General features: G+C 42.1%; 1 protein-coding gene and 1 long non-coding RNA gene across 2 annotated transcripts in view; both read right to left on the reverse strand.

Annotated features, from left to right (window-relative positions):
* Positions 1-3219, reverse strand: part of LOC132818554 (calcium-activated chloride channel regulator 1-like) — a 37197-nt gene extending 33978 nt beyond the window's left edge. The window contains exon 1 of the mRNA XM_060829612.1: positions 3061-3219. Coding sequence (XP_060685595.1) covers positions 3061-3219 — 159 coding nt within the window. The remainder of the gene's footprint in view (positions 1-3060) is intronic.
* Positions 3220-13582: 10363 nt separating this feature from the next.
* Positions 13583-18959, reverse strand: LOC132819186 (uncharacterized). Its single transcript, XR_009645052.1, has 4 exons — positions 18710-18959; positions 18288-18455; positions 16900-17108; positions 13583-14234 (listed from the first exon to the last, which is right to left on the reverse strand). It is a non-coding gene; the product is annotated as an uncharacterized LOC132819186 (long non-coding RNA).
* Between the last annotated feature and the right edge of the window lie 1118 nt (positions 18960-20077).

Genomic DNA, 20077 nt, shown 5'->3' on the forward strand with positions numbered 1-20077 from the left:
TGTACTCTCATGCAAAATTGGCAACAACTTCTTCAACATATAAAATATGATCAATATATTTCAGAGACTTTAACATTGACTTTGGGTAGGGAAAGAATGGTCGGCATTAATAAACTTATACTGCAACTTTTCTGTACAATCTGACATGGCAAAATGCCTCTTTACACTCAACAAAGAATTGTAAAGCAAAATTTGGCCACATAATGGAATATTAAGAGATAATCTCAAGTTATAGTCCAACAGGCGTATTTAAGATGTGGAGGTGCTAGTGTTGGACTGGGGTGGAGAAAGTTAAAAATCACACAACTCCAGGTGAGAGTCCAATTCGTTTATTTGGAGGTACAAGCTTTCAGACGCTGCTCCTTCATTGGTTGAATTCTCTTCACCTGATGAAGGAGCAGTACTTCAAAAGCTTGTGATTTTAACTAAACCTGTTGGACTATAACCTGGTGTTGTGTGACTTCTGATTTTGTCTGCCCCAGTCCAGCACCGGCATCTCCATATCACATATAAATGAAAATTGTTTTTGTTCTGCACTCACACTCACAGTTCAGATCTGATTCGTCAGCTCTGGGTCAAATTAGAAGGGGAACAAAACAGTCTTCTTTCACCATTGTAAAGGGGGACCAGCTCATTGCTACCCAGTATCATCAGTAAAGATTACCCAACTGACCCTTATTCCCGGTGTGGAAATTGTGGTAAATCACAATGTAAAAATGATGTGGAGGAGTTGGTGTTGGACTGGGGTGGACAAAGTTAAAAATCACCCTTCACCAGGTTATTGACCAACAGGTTTGTTTGGAAGCACGAGCTTTTGGAGCGTTTGTCTTTCATCAGGTGTTTGTGCAATATAAGATCATAAGGCACAGAATGTATAGCAAAACATTTCAGTGTGATGGAATTGAAATGATATAGTAAATAAACCTGGATTGCTCATAATGCAAGAACGCAAAGTGGCCGTGCAGAAACTGAGAGCCAAGTTCATTAACCATGACGATGGCCTCACCCTGGGGCCTTGGGTTCATGTTACACTACAGGTGACCCCACTTCACTATACACTCTCTCTCACACACACACACACACACACACACGAACACAGATCCTCTCTCATATACACACACACCACAAACATCCACACACACATTCTCTCACAAGCCTTTCCTCCATCACACCCAAACACACACTTTACCAAGCTTTCACAACAGAAGTTCTCTGATTTGCACTCACACACACACACATGCACATGCATGCATGCACGCACACATACAAGACTATGGGGTGAATTTGTATTTGCAGAAGTATATTTGCAGATATATTCTATTTTGCTCAAAAAATGGACAGTCAATACATGTCATATTTTGTAACTTCCACTTTGGAAAAAGAACCTGTCTAACTCAATTAGGATATAGACAGACTCTGACCTCACACCTTTAATGCATTGTCTGAGCTGTGATGTCACCACTTGTTATAAAATCTTAAGCTATCTCGAGAAGGTGACTTAAAAGAAGTTCTGGGGTATACATATTAATGAATCGAAACCTGCAATCCATTCCAAAAGATGAAAGACTGAACAAACAATCCAGGTTTGTTCAATATATCATTCTAGTTGCATCACACTGAAATCTTTTGCTATACGTTCTATGTCTTATGATCTTATACTCCATAATCTCCTGATGAAGGAGCAGCACTCCAAAAGTTAGTGCTTCCAAATAAACCTGTGGGACTATAACCTGGTGTTATGTGGTTTTTAATAATGTAAGAAGACATTTGGTACGTTTACCTTTCTTGGTCAGTGCATTGAGTACAGGAGTTAGAAGGTCATGTTTCAGTTGCACAGGACATTGGTTAGACTACTTTTGGAATACTGCATGCAGTTCTGGTCTCCCTGCTATAGGAAGGATGTTGTGAAACTTGAAAGGGCTCAGAAAAGATTTAGAAGAATGTTGCCAGAGTTTGAGAGTTTGAGCTTTAGGGAGAAGCTGATTAGGCTGGGGCTGATTTCCCTGAGCATCGGAGACTGAGGGGTTTATAGAAGTTTATAAAATTATGAGGGGAATAGATAGGGTAAATAGACAGGGTCATTTCCCTGAGGTGATGGAGACCAAAGCTAGAAGGCACAGGTTTAAGGTGAGAGGGGAAAGATTTAAAAGGATCTAAGCGGTGGCAACACAACAGTGCTCTTCTGGCTGATTGGGGGTTTAGATGATTACATGCCAGGAGTTAAAGTAAAAGGAAAAGTCACCTTACCTCATAGTGCTCCTCCCGCAATAGAGAGAGATGATGACTGGTGAGTTAACCTGAGGGTCACTAGGCCTCAGGTGAGGGGAGAGATTGAGAAAGTTAGACCTTCATGGTAACCTGAGCCAATATGGGAATTGACCTTGCAGTGTTGTTCTAGTAACAATCCTGTGCACAGTTAAGAAACATTTTGCCAAAATGTGACTACACTGTGTGAGTTTAAAAAGCTCTCTCTCCCCTTGGGGAGGAGTGTGTAATCCAAAGGGGCTGCACTGAAGGTCCACCTGTCCTACTTGGTAAACCATCAGGAGACTATGATCTTCCCAAGTCACACATGATTAATGGTTTTATTCGGGCAAATCCAGAGAGATCACTTTCTCTGGTGGGAGAATCCAGAACCAGAGGTCAGAACCTTCCAGAAAATTGGAGCTAAGATATTCATGTTTGAAGCATGAAACACCTCTTTACAGAGAGGAACTCTTCCCCCTTCAAAAAGCTATTGATGGCGAGGGTCAATTGAAACTGTGAAGCAGAGACTGATAGATTATTGTTTAGTGAGGAGATTACTGGTTACAAGGTGGGTAGATCAAACTAAACCACAGACCCAGACAGAGAGTAACTGGGTGTGATGATAGGATTGAGACGGCTGAATGTTGTATGTTACTGTAACACACAAACCCATGGATGGCCACAAAAGAACGCTCATTGACTGCCAGTTTGTTAAAGAATTTGCTTTCAATTGCTTAACCTACAGTATCAATGATAAATAAAACTACTAAACACAGTCAACGATTGCAATAGGGATTCAGCTACTGGTCCTACCTGAATTTTTGTAATAAGCATTGGATCCTCTGGTATTCCAGGGTTAATAGCAATGACAACATTTTCGTAACCATTATTCACCAGTTTCACATCAGAACATCTTACAGCACAGATACAAACCAAGCTCACGATGGAGAGAAATATCTTCACAGATTTCATTTTTGAAATCCAACCAGAGTACCCGTTAGTCCCTGACCTACAAACTTACTGCACTTTATATTTATCTGCACTTTTGATCAACTGTGCATCTTTTACTCATATCTGATCCTATATAATAAGGAAATCACCTTCAGCAGTTCTTCAACAGCTTAATAGACTACATATCTGTAGGTGAGTGATATCAGAGCTGTGGACGGGATCTTATAGTTTGTGGCAATCATAGGAATCAATCAGAAACTTCCTTTGATGTATGCAGTAACTCTCAGAGGCTTGGACCTCCTCCAACATTGACTTTTGTTTGACTGTAAATACAAAGGGAAAAATTCTTTGACTTCCCTAAGTGGAATATTCCGGTTACTGGAGGGCACAAGTTGATTTGGAGATCCAGATTAACTTGCAAAGTACATAATAGGCAGTTGATCATCTCTGAACCTTCTCTTGAACAATGTTTGACTCAAAGCACCTGGATATGCTGCAGATAATTAAGGGTTTAGATCAGAGTGGTGCTGGAAAATCACAGCAGGTCAGGCAGCATCTGAGGAGCAGGGAAATCGATGTTTCGGGCAAAAGCCCTTCATCAGGAATGTTCCTGATGAAGGGCTTTTGCCCGAAACGTCGATTTCCCTGCTCCTCTGAGGCTGCCTGACCTGCTGTGCTTTTCCAGCACCACTCTGATCTAAACTCTGGTTTCCAGCATCTGCAGTCCTCACTTTTGCCTTGCAGATAAGTAATACATGTTTTCCTCCACACCTTTTCCATTTATTGATCAGGAAATATGAAGTAATAATTCATGAGTAATAATTTGTAAGGAATAATATAAAAAGCAATGACTTCCAGAACAAGCTTGGAAAATGCGTTCACACTTACAATTGCAATGAAAACCAATCAGCTTCTACAAAAAGCTGCTAAAGCAATTTCGGTCCCTGGAAAAAGTTTAAGAAATTATTTTCTTCTGCATTGAGTGAGGCAACATATTAAAACACATTGAACAAAACCAAATTCCTTCTATTCCTTTGAGCTATAAACTAGGAAATGGAAGTTGCATGCTACTGTGTTGGTAAAATACCGAGAGAGTTCTTACAACCCAAAGATCAACTGGGGTTCTATGATACACACCTCAATTAAACAAGATTTAGTTTCTTTTGCGTGTAGTGAGCTGGATACTTTAGGAGACACAGCAGCACCAAGAATCTCTGAATATAACATTGCTACAGCATAGAAGATGTAAGCTCCATACGGAATAGTGCGTGCAGTTCTTGTTGCCACACAACGGGAAGGATGTGATTGTACTGGAGAGGCTGCGGGGGAGATTCACCAGGACGTTGCCGGGGTTGAAACTTCTTAGTTACGATGGGGACTGGATAGGCTGGGTTTGCTTTCCTTAGACAGAGGAGGCAGGGTTGGAGGCTGACTAATGTATACAAAATTATGAAAGACACAAGTAGAACCTTGTCCCCAGGGCAGATGTGTCTAAGATCAGAGGGTATAAGTTTAAGATGAGGAGTAAGTGGCTGAGAAGTAATCAAATGTAAAATGCTTTCAGCCAGACAGTGGTAGAAATATAGAATGGTCTGTTTGAGGGGTTGGTGAAGGAAGATGCTCTCGCAACATTCATGAGGCATCTAAATAAGCACTTAAAATGCTAGGGCACAGTAGGCTATGGATCAAGTTCAGGTAAATGGGATTAGTGTAGTGTGGCATTTATTGGTCAGCACAGACAAGGTGGGCCGAAGGGCTTGTTTCTACGCTGTATGACAAAACTATGGTAATAGACTTTTGCACCGGCTTAAGATGAAGGTTCATAATCCTGCAAGAAAGTGCATTGAGACACATCCAGAAGCCTGTAAATAACAAGTGACTAAAAGACATCCCACAGACTCTCGAGAAGGAATTCCAAAACAAAAAAGACCGAGGTCCACTTGATCAGTTCCCAATCAAACATCGACCACTGCTCGGCCACAATGTCATGTCATCATTACTGAGAATCAAAGGAAGTGTGAGAACCAACTCATCCTACTTGTTTGGTCTGGCACTCTTGTGATGCAGTGTCCCTACCTCTGAACCAGGAGACCCAAGTTCAAGTCCCACCTGCTCCAAAGGATGTGTAACAATATCTCAGTACAGGTTGTTTAGAAAATATCTACCCTTGTAGTTTAGGGATTGATCGTTAAATTTTTGTTTTCCCTCTGTAATTTGTCACCTATAATGTTTCCGTTAAGCTGTCTGTCTTTGTTTGTCTTATTGATAGATGAGTGTGTGGAGCTTTGCGATTTAAAAAATATACTTTTAGCTGCAAACTCATGTACTTTTATTGCCATTTGTTAAAGAATATGTTTGCTTGCAATAAGCAGTGATCTCCTTGTTCATGACAGAGCCTGCTGTGAATTACACTTACACAGTCATACAGTCATAGAGCTGTACAGCACTGAATAAGACTCTTTGGTCCAACTCATCAATGCCAACCAGATATCCTCAATTATTCTCGTCCCATTTGCCAGCATTTGCCCTATATCGCTCTAAACCCCTCCTGTTCATATATCCATCCAGACACCTTTTAAATATTGTAATTGTACCAGTCTCCACTACTTCCTCTGGCAGCTCACACAGCTTCCTCTATGTGGAAAAAGCTGCCCCTTAGGTCCCTTTTAAATTGTTCCCCTCTCACCTTCAACCTGTGCCCTCTAGTTTTGGACTCCTTTATCCTGGGGGCGTGTGTAGTTCTTGTTGCCACACAACCGGAAGGATGTGATTGTACTGGAGAGGCTATTCACCCTATCTATATCCCTCATGATTTTATAAACCTTTGTAAGTTTATCCCTCAGCCTCAGACTCTCCAGGGAAAACAGCCCCAGTCTATTAAGCCTCTCCCTATAGCTCAAACCCTCCAACCTTGGCCACATCCTTGTAAATCTTTTTTGAACACAAGTTTAACAACATCTTTCTGACAGCAGGAAGACCAGAATTGAATGCCATATTCCAAAAGTGGGCTAACCAATGTCTGTACTTCCACAACATGGCCTCCCAATTCCAATACTCAATAATCCGACCAATAAAGGCAAGCATACCAACAACTGTCTTCACACAACACTTTTATTAAAGAACTAGTAACAATCAAAACATAAATTATTTTAAAACTCATCCTATATATATTGTACAGACATGCATATAAACATGGACTCAAAGGAAGAAATGCAACTTCAAAGCAGCTCAAAAGGTAACCCCAAATTGATCTGTTCAACACAGTCCCCAAAAGAGATAATGTTGCTCTGGATACTAACATTACCAAGTCTCTGAATTTCCATAGACAGGATGGACCCATCTGGTTCATTACTTTATTGATGTCCATTCCTCCACAGTCTTCGGTAGCTGACTATCCCACTCTGGATACTGTAGTGAATGATGGAGGCGGTGCCCTGTTAAGTACAAATTCAGCCCGCTGCGTTCAGCCTTCATCCAGACTTCCTCAAAATAAGAGAGAATGACAATTACAAGTCTCCTGTCAAACTCCTCTCACAGGCACTAGAAGTATTGCAAACTCAAGCTCCTTATACTTCCTTTAGTGTACAATAAACATGTATAAACACCGCACTGATCCTGCATCACAAACAGCAAGAATGTCACTGTCACAGTCCAGATAGACTCCAATGTTCTCCAGTTGGTTTTCATAGCGGAAATACATCACCTCAGTGTCATGTTGGGCATAATAAAGGCCCCTTTCTGAGCAAGAAAACGCCCACAAGTTTCCTCAGATCCCAGTTTGCTTCCTGGAAGTGTGCGCGGAATACTCAGGTCGGCTATTCCCACAGCCCAGGAAGGAATGCCTTTCACATTAACCTCCCAGTAGTGAAGTCCGGTGATGGAGCCTGCCGTGGCAAGTACATTGAGCGAGGTGCTGAAGTGTTCTGCGTTACACCACTTACTTTGCTCTGCTTCAACAACTTCAACTGCTGGACCCTTCCTGCTTATTTTCAGCTGGAGATAAGCATTGTTCATATCCAGTTGAACAGCCTGATCTAGAAGGTGGGGGAAATGAAAACATAGATCAATTAAAATCACACTGAAACGAGGAGTGACCCTACCTTGATCAGAACCCTCAAAATTTGGAATACCTGAATCGTATCCCCTCTCAGTTCTCTTTTCCAAATAAAACAACCCTATCAGAAGGATGGCTTGGGAAGTTCTGTTACCAAGGGGCTGCAAGTAGAGCTGATCTCTAGAATCAACAGGGGCCACCCCAAACTGGAGATCCTAATTGGAGGACAAGTATTAAAATTAAATAGCTGGAAGTGTTTGGCCTAATGTCACAGTCCAAGGGACAATCGATATCTGGCCTGTAACAACAACAAGCACCTTGATTTTTGCCTAACCCTATGGTTCTGGCTGTTGGAAGGTGTTCACTTTGCCACGTACGAACTAATATTTCTAGGATTCCATGGTGTCATACTCAGCTGATGACAAAGTTGGTTTCTCTATGCTTTGCCCTGCTACTCAGGTCTGATGCCAATGCTTGGATCAAATTCTGTAGCCAGGATATGATTCGATTAGATCACATAGTGTGGAAACAGGCCCGTCGGCCCAACAAGTCTACAACGACCCTCCGAAGAGCAAGCCACCCAGACCCATTCCCCTCCATTTAGCCCTACACCTAACACTACAGGCAATTTAGTGTGGCCAATTCACCTAACCTGCTATCAAAGCATTAACAATTAAAAAATGCACTGTATTTTCTTTTCAATAGGCCAGAAAAGGTTGTGAATCGAAATGACAGGTTTTCAAGTTTTAAAAGGAATTCTTCAATTTTTGTTTAAATACACACACACCAAAGGCCAGTCCTTTCCAATGAATCTTAGGGAAACATGGTCTAGACAGGAACAAAATGCTACTTTGCCAGCATGCAACAAATATTTCCATCTATCAGAAACACTGCAGGCTACGTTGTTACTGCTTAATTCCTGTTGGAGTTATGTGGAGCCTTTGGTTGTTAGAACACCATTATATTACGATGTGGCCTACTATATTGAACCCAACATATCACAGGTGAAAAGATTTTTTGTTTTGTTCATTGATGGGATGAGAACGTCGCTACCTTGGCAGCATTTATTGCCCATCCTGCAGTTAAGAGTCAGCCACATTGCTGTGGGTCTGCAGTCACATGTAGGCCAGACCAGGTAACACAGAACATAGAACATTACAGCGCAGTACAGGCCCTTCGGCCCACAATGTTGTGCCAAGCATTTATCTAAGATCAACGTAACCTACACACACCTCAATGTACTGCCGTCCGTGAGCTTGTCCATCAGTCACTTAAATGTCCCTAATGTCTCTGCTTCTACTATCACTACCGGCAGTGCATCCCACACACCCACCACTCTCTGCGTAAAGATGCTCCTCAGATGCTGCCTGACTTGTTGTGCTTTTCCAGCAACACACTCTCGATTCTGCATAATGAACCTACCTCTGACATCTCCCCTATACCCTCCTCCATTCACCTCAAAATTATGACTCCTCAAGACAGCTATGTCTGCCCTGGGGGAACAATCTCTGGTTATCTACTCTATCTATGCCTCTCATTACTTTAGATGACAGCTTCTTTTCCTCAGGGACATTACTGAACCAGATGGGTTTTTTCCCCTGACATTCAATAATGGATTCAGGGTCATCACAAGATTCTTAATTTCAGGTATTTTTTTATTGAACTCAAATTCCACCACCTGCTGTGGTGGGATTCAAACTCAGGTCCCCAGAATGTTTGTTGGGTGTCTGGACTAACAATCCACTGATAATACCATTTGGCCATCATCTCTCCTTGAGTTAAGTTGTGCTTTGGGATGACCTGTAATGCTGGAAAATGCAAATCAAATGCAAATCTTTCTTTTGATGGAAATTGTCTTTTACTTCCTTGTTAGATTACTCTGAGAGAGCATGCCAGTATTGCAAATTTCTAAATTTGATTTCATCAGGCATTAAAGTCAAGAGATTACAAATAAAGCTGCCTGATCTGAGGTACAATGTTCATTAACTGTTTATGGGTCACTACATGTGGCAACTCTAAAAATCACATGATCATGTGCTCATGGTGTGCTCTGCATTTGTTGCCATCCCCATCCCTAACTGCCCACCATTTCAGAGGATGGTTAAGAATCAACCCTATTGCTCTGGGGCTGGAGTCACATGTAGAGCAGACTGGGTATGAATGCCAGAGATCCTTTTTTTAAAAGGATCTGTGAACCAGATGGATTTAACAATGATCGATGATAATTGACATGCCAACTATTACTGAGATTAGTTTTATTTCCAGATTTATTAACAGCATTTAAATTACATCAGTTGCTATAGCAAAAAACAATGACAGCAGGAGCGATGGCCCGGTGGTATTATCGCTGGACTGTTAATCCAGATACCAAGGTAAAGTGCTGGGATTTAAACCAAGGTTCAAATCCTGCCATGACAGATGGTGGCATTTCAATTCAATAAACATCTGAAATTAAGAGTCTAATTGCAACCATGAATCCATTATTCATTGTCAGGAAAACCCATATGATTCACACGGAAGGAAATGGCCATCCTTACCTGATTGGGCCTACGTATGACCCAGAGCGCAATTATCAAAGCAGAGAATCCCTGCAGTGTGGAAGCAGGCCATTCAGCCAATTGAGTCTATACTGACTTTCCAAAGAGTATCTCACCCGCATACCCCATCCCTGTAACCCTACTAATCCACCTAGCCTGCACATCCATGGACAGTACAGGCAATTTAGCATGGCCAATCCACCTAACTTGCACATATTTGTACTGTGGGAGAAATCTGGGCAATAAATGTTTGCCTAAACAGCAATGCTCACATCCCATGAATGGATATTTTAAAATAAACATCCCCAGAATCAGAGCTGCCAAGATAATGCACTCAACCATTTAGTTATCTGGCTGCCCAGCCCCCTCCCATTAGTGGGACCATTTTTTAAAAAGCCTTTAAAGGAGTACTGGGCAGGATAGAATTTGGATTATGTTTGGGACCCCCCACTCAAGGGAAAAGATTGTCTATTTATCCTATCCATGCCCCTCATGGTTTTGTAAACCTCTATGAGGTCACCCCTCAGCCTTCAACACTCCAGGGGAATCAGTCCTAGCCTATTTAGCCTCTCCCTGTAGCTCAAACCATCCAACCCTGACAAAATCCTCATAAATCTTTTTGGAACCCTTTTAAGTTTCACAACATCTTTCTAATAGGAAGGAGACCAGAATTGCACACAGTATTCCAAAAGTGGCCTAACCAACATGACCTCCCAACTCCTATACACAATGCTCTGACCAATGAAGGAAAACATACCAAATGTTATTGTTTTAGAGGGGTTTAAAGGGTGCAATCCATCATCATAAAAGTCAAGGCTATGAGCCGAGTGTTGGAAAGTGGGGTGGCATGGTAGCTCAGTGGGTAGTACTGCTGCCTCACAGCACCAGGGACCAAAGTTTGATTCCAGCCTTAGGCAACTTGTCATGTGGAGTGGGCACATTCACCCTATATCTGCATGGGTTTCCTCTGGGTGATCTGGTTTCCTCCCACAGTCCAAGGATGTGTAGGTTAGATGGAACGACCATGCTCAATTGCCCATAATGTCCAGGCGTGTGCGGTCTATGTGGATTAGCCATAAGGATAAAACTGGGATAGAATGGGTCAGGGTGGAAGGCTCTTTGGGGGTCCGTGTGAATTCAATGGGCTGAATGGCCTGCATCCAGACGGTTGGGATTCTACAGATTTAGTCTCACTTTGGTGGCATGAACCCGATGGGCTAAAGGGCCTTTTTTCTCCTGTATGATTCTGTGACAAGCAATGATAACTAAATAGCAGCTGCACCTTCATTACAAATAAATAGCATCAATGGGATATGTGAAAGAAATAATTCAGCAAAAATATTGAAAAGCACGATTTAAAGTATTCATTGTCCACTTGTAGAAAGTGAGGACTGCAGATGCTGGAGATCAGAGCTGAAAAATGTGTTGCTGGAAAAGCGCAGCAGGTCAGGCAACATCCAAGGAGCAGGAGAATCGACGTTTCAGGCATAAGCCCTTCTTCAGGAATTAAGAAGGGCTTATGCCTGAAATGTCGATTCTCCTGCGCCTTGGATGCTGCCTGAACTGCTGCACTTTTCCAGCAACACATTTTTCATTGCCTACTTGTATTACAGCAATGAAAGTACATCAACAAGTGGATAAGATTGCAGGATATAATCTGCCCTCTATATAATGACCCAACCTATCTGGTCATTTATCTCATTGTTACCCATGGGATGTTGCTCTGTGTAAATTATCTGTTGTGCTCACTACATTACAAATAGAGATGATGCTTCAAAATGAATTCTTTAGCTGCAAAATCCTGTGGGACATTCTGTGACCATGACAATAACTATTTAAATACAAGTCTTCTTTTTTTTGCTGTGTTTTTGGATGAGATCTGCCTTGTCACCTCAGACACTGCACCTCTCAATGATCATTTGCTTCAGAAGCAATTAGGAATTTTTGTTTTCTGAATATTAGATTAGATTCCCTACTGTGTGGAAACAGGCCCTGGAATAGTTTGGAGGAGGGGGTAATACATAACGTGAATCCAAATCATTTCTTCTGTTGAATTGCATCTAATCAGAGGCCTGAAAAGGCCTTGTCACAGACCTCCAAAAACTAAAATCCATTAGCAAGATATAAACTCTGCGTGCCTTCATTGCTCAATAGCTGAAAATGTGTTGCTGGTTAAAGCACAGCAGGTCAGGCAGCATCCAAGGAACAGGAAATTCGACGTTTCAGGCCAGAGTCCTTCATCAGGAATGAGGAGAGTGTGCCAGGCAGGTTAAGATAAAAGGTAGGGAGGAGGAACTTGGGGGAGGGGCGATAGAGATGTGATAGGTGGAAGGAGGTCAAGGTGAGGGTGATAGGCTGGAGTGGGGTGGGGGCAGAGAGGTCAGGAAGAAGATTGCAGGTTAAACGGTTGGAGGAAGAGACTCCTCCATCAGCAGAACATAACAACACGACAGTTGGAGGAAGAGCGCCTCATCTTCCGCCTGGGAACCCTCCAACCACGAGGGATGAACTCAGATTTCTCCAGTTTCCTCATTTCCCCTCCCCCCACCTTGTCTCAGTCGATTCCCTCGAACTCAGCACCGCCCTCCTAACCTGCAATCCTCTTCCTGACCTCTCCGCCCCCAACCCACTCCGACCTATCACCCTCACCTTGACCTCCTTCCACCTATCACATCTCCATCGCCCCTCCCCCAAGTCCCTCCTCCCTACCTTTTATCTTAGCCTGCCTGGCACCCTCTCCTCATTCCTGATGAAGGGCTCTGGCCCGAAACGTCGAATTTCCTGTTCCTTGGATGCTGCCTGACCTGCTGTGCTTTAACCAACAACACATTTTCAGCTCTGATCTCCAGCATCTGCAGACCTCACTTTTTATTCATTGCTCAATACTTTGAGTATCGGAGTTGGGAAGTCCTGTTGAGGTTGTACATGACATTGATAAGGCCTCTACTGGCATTTTGTGTCCAGTTCTGATCACCCAGGTAGAGGAATGATACTATCAAGCTGGACAGGGTTCAGGAGGGATTCACCAGGATGTTTCCAGATATGAAAGCTTTCAGCATTAAAGAAAGGCTGAAGAGGCTGAGGTTTTTTTCACTGCAGCGTAGGAGGCTGAGAGGTGACCTGATAGAAGCTGACAAAATAATGAGGTGTATACATAAGATTAATTGTAATTGCCTTTTCCCTAGGATGATGGATTTCAAAACTATTGGGCATAATTTTAAAGTTAGAGGGGAGAGATTTAAAAAAGACATGAGGCAACTATTTTACACAGGCGGTGGTTTGCATGTGGAAATAACTTCCTGAGGAAGTGATGGATGTGGGTATAGTTATAACATTTAAGAGACATTTGGATAACTACATAAATAGGAAAGGTTTGGAGGGATATGGGCCCGGAGCAGGCAGGTGGGACTAGTTCAGTTTGGGATTCTGTTCGGCCTGGACTGGTTGGACTGAAGGGTCTGTCTCCGTGCTGTATGACTCCATCTTGCAATGACAGAAATGTATGTCTTCCTGATGAAAGGTGTTCCTGAAGGACCAAGATTTAGGTTGGGACTTAGAATGAGGAGCTTCCAGTTTTAAATTGTGGCCTTCCATCGGCTGATGTCCCTGCTGGCCCCAAAATGGATTCATATTGATGTTGGTGGCAAATTTTCTTTGGTCAAATGGAAGCAATATGAGGTTCCAACCACAAGCAAGAAAATGAAACATCAGTAAAGGATAAAGAATCTGCTCAAATCTCAGATTGCACAGCAAAACTTTATTAGATTCTGTCAGTCCTTTTACAGGAAGACACTTCACTTGTACATTTAATTTATACAGGTTGGATTTAAACACCATTACTGTTTGGTGTGACACAATCTCAGCTCAACATCAGGAGGAATGCTCAATATTCACATAAAGTTCAATTTTTTTGGCCACAAACTTTGAACATGAATTAAGTTGCACCATTATAAATTGAATGCTGTTGAAGTTTGATGACGTTGCTGATTATCTCTGGCTTTAGCTGTACATTCCCTAACTGGGTGATACTCTGCCCTGACGTTTTTTAGTCACAACACATACAGTGATTGAAATTATCAAGGAGACAACGATGACAACAATACCAACAATAACAAGAATTTCTGAAATGTTAATGACTACAGTATTATGAGGTTGTGTTGGTTCGATGGTTTGGACTGGCTGTGATGTGGGAGGTGGACTCGCCAAAATTAAAGCAGCTTGCGCTATATTCGATAAGGCCGAAGACCGGTTTCCTTTATCAAATGCCCGAATTGCAAAGTAGATTACTGTCCCATTTTTCAACTCGATGTTCTCAGATACTGTGAACGATTCCTCTGAGTTAGCCACCTTTGGCTTCAGGTCTGTCGTGTTTACACTTTGAGCATTTGGAAAGTCATCCCGCAGCTGTGCAAAGCTTTTGCTGAGCTTTATTTCATAAAAGGAAGCTGCAAGAAAAGAAAAGCAAGTGAATGTATTATTCAGGCTCTTGATGTTATCCTCTTACACACTGCCAGGTTTGCTGACTAGGCAAATAGTAATAAAGAGCTAAACTGAGAGGTTTAAAAATACAGGAACAAGAGAAGACTATTCAGCCGAACAATTCTTGATATCTCATTCAGACTCTCCCTTATTGAAGGGAAGATTTTATTTCATTAAGGTAGGTCAAAGAAATTTCACCAAGATGATCCCTGATGTCGAGGAATTGTCTTATGAGCAAAGGTTGAATAGTTTGGAATTCTACTCACAGGTGCTTAGAGGAATGAAATATAATATCATCGAAACATTTCGGATACTTAAACGGCCCGGCAGGGTAAGTGTTGGTCAAATGTTTCCCCTCCCACGAGAGTCTAGAAACCAGAGGTTATTGTCTCAGAATAAAACACGCCAATTTAAGACTGAGATAAAGAGGAATTTTTTTTTCTCTGAGGGTTGGGTGTCTTTGGATCTCCTTCCACAGAGTGCTCCGGGGTCGGAGTTCTGGTGTCTGTTTAAGGTTTGATCGGGACAGGAATTCAAGGTTATGGGAAAATTGCAGGAAAGTGGAGGTGAGGAATGTTGGATCAGCCATAATTCTATTTAATGGTGTAGCAGGTTTCAGCGGTTGAATGGCCTGCTGCTGTTCCTATTTCTTCATCATTTTATTATGGTCTCCCATTGAAATGTACATTTAAAATTTGAATTACACCCATCCCCATTATAATACCCTTGAGTATTCCTGAAAACACAATGGTATTGGTTACTCATGTGAGTGGTCTGAGTGTTTCATGCTCAGGAACATGCCCTTCCCAATATCTAATTGTACAGTTGGGTGGCCTAGGGGAGTAACAAAAAGACACCCATGAAATTGCAAGTCAATGTCATGGCTTCGAATTTCACTCAGTGGGGAATTGGTACATTGGATAGGAATGGATTATAGGCTGAGCCACAAGCTTATGCTGGTCACCAGAATGTTCCCTGAAAGTGTGGACACTGGAAGGAGCTTGGCTGGGATGCCTGACCATTACACACGTATGACAGTGCCCATTGTCAAGACTTGCCCATCTTTGACAGTCACAAGGGTAAGGATGCAAGAGCACCCACTCATAGAGTCATAGAGATGTACAGCATGGAAACAGTCCCTTTGGTCCAACTCGTCCATGCCGACCAGATATCCTAAATTAATCGAGTCCCATTTGCCAGCATTTGACCCATATCGCTCTAAATTCTTCCTATTCATGTACCCATCCAGATGTCTTTTAAATGTTGTAATTGTACCAGCCTCCACCACGTCCTCTGAGAGCTCATTCCATACATGCACCACCATTTCTGTAAAAATGTTGCCCCTTAGATCCTTTTAAATCTTTTCCCTCTCACCCTAAACTTCAGTCCTCTAGTTCTGGACTCCCTCAACCCAGGGAAAAGACCTTGTCTATTTGTTCAGCAAATCTTTAACGATGACTCAATATCTTCTGCAAAGATGAGGGGAGGAATTAGCTGAAAAGGAAGATTGAAGTGACTTTCACTCGAGCTGCTGCAAGTCAATACAACTTTGTGGTGGGAGGAACCCAATGATTTACTGGTTAGTGCTGCTGCCTCACAGTAGCAGGGACCTGGGTTCATTCCAGCCTTGGGCATCTGTCTGTTTGGAGGACTCCATGCTCTACGGCCTGTTCCCCGGGACGCAAACTGAGACGACCATCAACTCAGTGAAGGACGCTCTCTGGGTGGTCCGAAACCTGTTGATCTTCCAGCTGAAGGAGTTGACCCCGACTGAGTGTTGCAGACTGGCACATTCCAAGGTCCAGGAATATGTGTTGAAGGACACGCTGAAGCTTGGGGCAACTGCCGCCAAGGCGCGGTGGGGAAAGACCACCGTGTAACATCTGCCTGTCTAACGAAGAACAGGGGGCCCATGCAGTCATTTGGGCTCTGCTGACGCCTCAGCTAAATATATGGGCATATGATTGAAAAATGTACAGACCTGTATAAAAATGATAAATTCTGATCTCTGTATGTAAATGTTAACATATGTATGGCATGACCATCAAATTATTTTATGAATAAAGCATGTTTTTGAAACAAAGAAAAAAATTGTCTGTTTGGAGTTTGCACATTCTCGCTGTGTCTGCGTGGGTTTCTTCTGGGTGCTCCAGTTTCCTCCCACAGTCCAAAGATGTGCAGTTTAGGGGGATAGACCATCTTGGGTTATCCTGTAGCATCCAGGGATGTGCAGGGTAGGTGGATTAGCTATAGTTAGGGTAGGGGGCAGGTCCTGGGTGGGATGTTCTTCAGAAGGTCAGTGCAGACTCAATGGTCTGACTGGTCTCTAACTACACTGCAAGGATTGTATGGTCACTCTTTTTGAAACAAAGATAAGGAATCCTAAAGATTTCAGATTAAAGTACAGTCATTCACTTGTAATATAATATTTAGGAAATGCTAAATGAGTGCAGTGCTTTTCAACAACAAAAATACACAAATGGCAAAAGTCACACCCTATTCCCAGTTAAACAATGAAACCGACTGACCAACTGATTGATGATGTAATGGAGGCAATGAGACTTAAAATGGGCTGAGAACCCAGCAATGGAATTGCTCCCAACTTATGGATTGAAATATCATTTAAATTACCAGTTCCTTGATCAGTTGTATTGTATCTCCAACAATTGCTGTCCGGAGATCCTTAATTTTACTTGGGGGAAACATATCAGGTGGAGTTCCGGCAGGAACCTGACTAACAACACCAGCTCCCGCTGTTTTCACTCTATTGAAGCTTCCCAATTGTATCTGAGAATCGTTACGGTCCACTGGAGGCTTTGGTGGGTTGTGGTGAATTTGACCTGCGAGAAAAGTGAAGAAAGACATATTCAGAAAGGAGCAAAATATTTGGAAGTTGATTTTTAACATTTATCCTTCAGATGTGATTGTTGGTGCAAAGCCACTACTTGTTGCCCATTCCTAATTGTTCCAGAGAAAGGGATGGCCAGCTGCCTTTCAGAACTGCCCAATCCATAATGTAGTTACACCCACAGAACTGTTAAGGAGGGGGTTGGTATCAATGTCAATGGGCCTTTGATGTGAACACTGACAATTTCAGTGTCATTACCAGAGCAAAATCTCAGCCAATCAGCCTGTCTGCAAGTTTAGAATAATCTCCTGCAGCAGATTCTTATCCTTGAAGAGTCAGATCAAATGAATCCAAGGATCATCCCCAGCTCAACTTATCTTGTGGAAATAATTGTATTAGATGCAAAGAATTCATTTGCTTTTATGTGGTTTCAGGATGTGATTAAATAATACGTTTGTTGCACATTACTAACTTTTATTGTTTTGTAACTCAAGTGGTTTACCAGATTATTTCACAGGGCATTGGCTACTTGCATGATGGCATTCATGAAACAGTTGTTTCTTTGTTTAAAATAAGAGTTCACTCATGGCTATTGTTACCATATTACTCAAAAATGACAAATTAATTAGATGGTTTACCTTTTATCCTGACAGTATTTTATAAAAGTACTTGGATGAGGACATGAAGTATCATCGCACTCAGGCTATGGGTCTTGTGGGGGCAAATTATAGGTAGGAGTATATTGTTGTGGTTCAAGATTTTTTTATTCATTCACAGGATGTGGGTTTCATTGCCTGGGTCAGTATTTTTTGCCCATCCCTCAATGCTCTTGAGAAGGTGGTACTGATCCGCCATTTCACACAATCAGACATCACCCTTCTTCCCATCAAGTCTGAACCAACAAAGACTACTCGAAATCTACATGCATCCACTTTCCACCACTTAGGTTGTGAGATTTCCTGCCTGAACTCCCAACTGTGGCAGTGCATTCCACACCTCCACCACCCTCTGGAGTTATCGTGTATCTCGGAGGTTGTCCAAGATAGCATTGATATTGTCATTGGGTTTGGGATTGATGACATTTTCAATTACAAATGGGATGGTTTAGGGCTGACTCAAACAAAAACATAATTCAATAACAAGTAGGTACATGTGTCCATCAGTACCTTACCATTTTGTACTAATCCTGGGATGTACATGGCATGGCTTTGCTTCCTGGTTGTTAACCTCACTATTCCATCTTTTCCTTGTACAGATACTTTAATGGTGTATCTCCCATCACCAAGAAATTCAGTAAAGTACCGAGAATAAACTCCATCATTTCTAACAGCATCAGCACCTAAGGATAAGAAGACAAATCAATTGTGAAGAGCAGAATTCAGTGTTAACTAATGATAATATTTTACTTTGGTTACAATGAAATATAACCATTTGCTATATTATCGTTACAATCTGAGACATTCCAGCTCCATTTTGTATGCTGAATATGCAGGCTCCTGACTGATGTAAAAACACCCCATTGTAATTGAAAAGAAGGAGATCAAAGTTAAAGCAAAGAGAAAATTTAAACACACAGTCCAATCAGAACCGTACGTGTGCCAGGCCGGGAATTGGAAGGCGAGCTGTCAACAGGACTGTGTCCATCTCAAAGTTTCCGTTTCTGTAAAGCTTTCCATTGGGAGCACGGATAAACATTTGTGGTGTTTCAGTCTCCCATGTAATTACAAAGAACGTGTTTTTCCCAACAGATTTATCGATGAAAAGTGTACCATTGAACCAGTCATTACTTGTAATGCTCTTTCCAGAACTTTCCAGCTGCAAGAAATCAAAACAGTCATCTTAAAACGCCAACATACCCACTATCAGAAAGCAGCAACAAAATTCAGTCATTCTCTGAAGGATAGTCAAACCTGGATTGACTGTTTACTCATGTCACCATTTCCTGATACTAATCCAGTGAAAGCATCAACTAATCCATTTTCATCCAATTTATCAGTAGCTGCATACTGCAGGCCTCCTAAAGGTTGAACATGAGAAATAATAAGATCAATGTTGTGCTCACAACTGATTGGGAAAAAAAGCTCTGCACAAATTTAAACCACAAAACTTAATCCTGAAACTGATGATAATCAGAATTAAAGGTAAAACCAACCGCTGAAGAAATTATTTGGGGTGATTATTGGGTGATGTGAATGGGCAAGGTAGATTGATGGGTAAATAAATAGGTAGGGTTTAGATGGATTTTGGCCAAATGCTGGCAAATGAAACCAGATTAATTTAGGATATCTGGTCAGCATACATGAATTGGGCTGAAGGGTCTGTTTCCATGCTACAACTCTATGATTCGATAACTCAGGAGATATGGGTCCAGTTGACCATTCACTGAGATCATAGCTAATCATCTCCCTGAATGACACATGTCTCTTCATTTTCTTCAGTGAATGTCTCCAGGAATCTATTGGTTTTCATCTTGAAGATGCTCAATGATTGAGCTCACACAGCCCACTGGAGTAGCGAATTTTCAAGTGTCGTTGACCTTTCACAGAAAAATTCTTCCTCATCTCAGTCTTAAGTGGTCCATCCTCAACATAAGATGATGTCACCTGGTTTTAAACCCCCCCAGCCGGAGAAACCCACTGTTTCCAAACACAAGCCTATTCAGCCTCTTCCTTTAGCTCAAACCCTCCAATCCCTTCACAACAGCCTTTCCTAAAGCACAGAGAGCAGAACTGCATGGGGCATTGCAAAAGTATCCTAATCAATGTCCTGTACAAATGCAACATGACGTCCCAATTCCTGTACTCAATGCACTCACCAATAAAAGCAAACATACCAAATGTTTTCTTGACCATCTTCTCTACCTGTGACTCCACTTTCAAGGTCGCCATACTATAGGAAGGATGTGGAGGCATTGGAACGGATGCAGAGGAGGTTTACCAGGATGTTGCCTGGCATTATAGG

This window comes from Hemiscyllium ocellatum, chromosome 9 (genome assembly GCF_020745735.1).
Source record: "Hemiscyllium ocellatum isolate sHemOce1 chromosome 9, sHemOce1.pat.X.cur, whole genome shotgun sequence".
NCBI lineage: Eukaryota > Metazoa > Chordata > Chondrichthyes > Orectolobiformes > Hemiscylliidae > Hemiscyllium > Hemiscyllium ocellatum.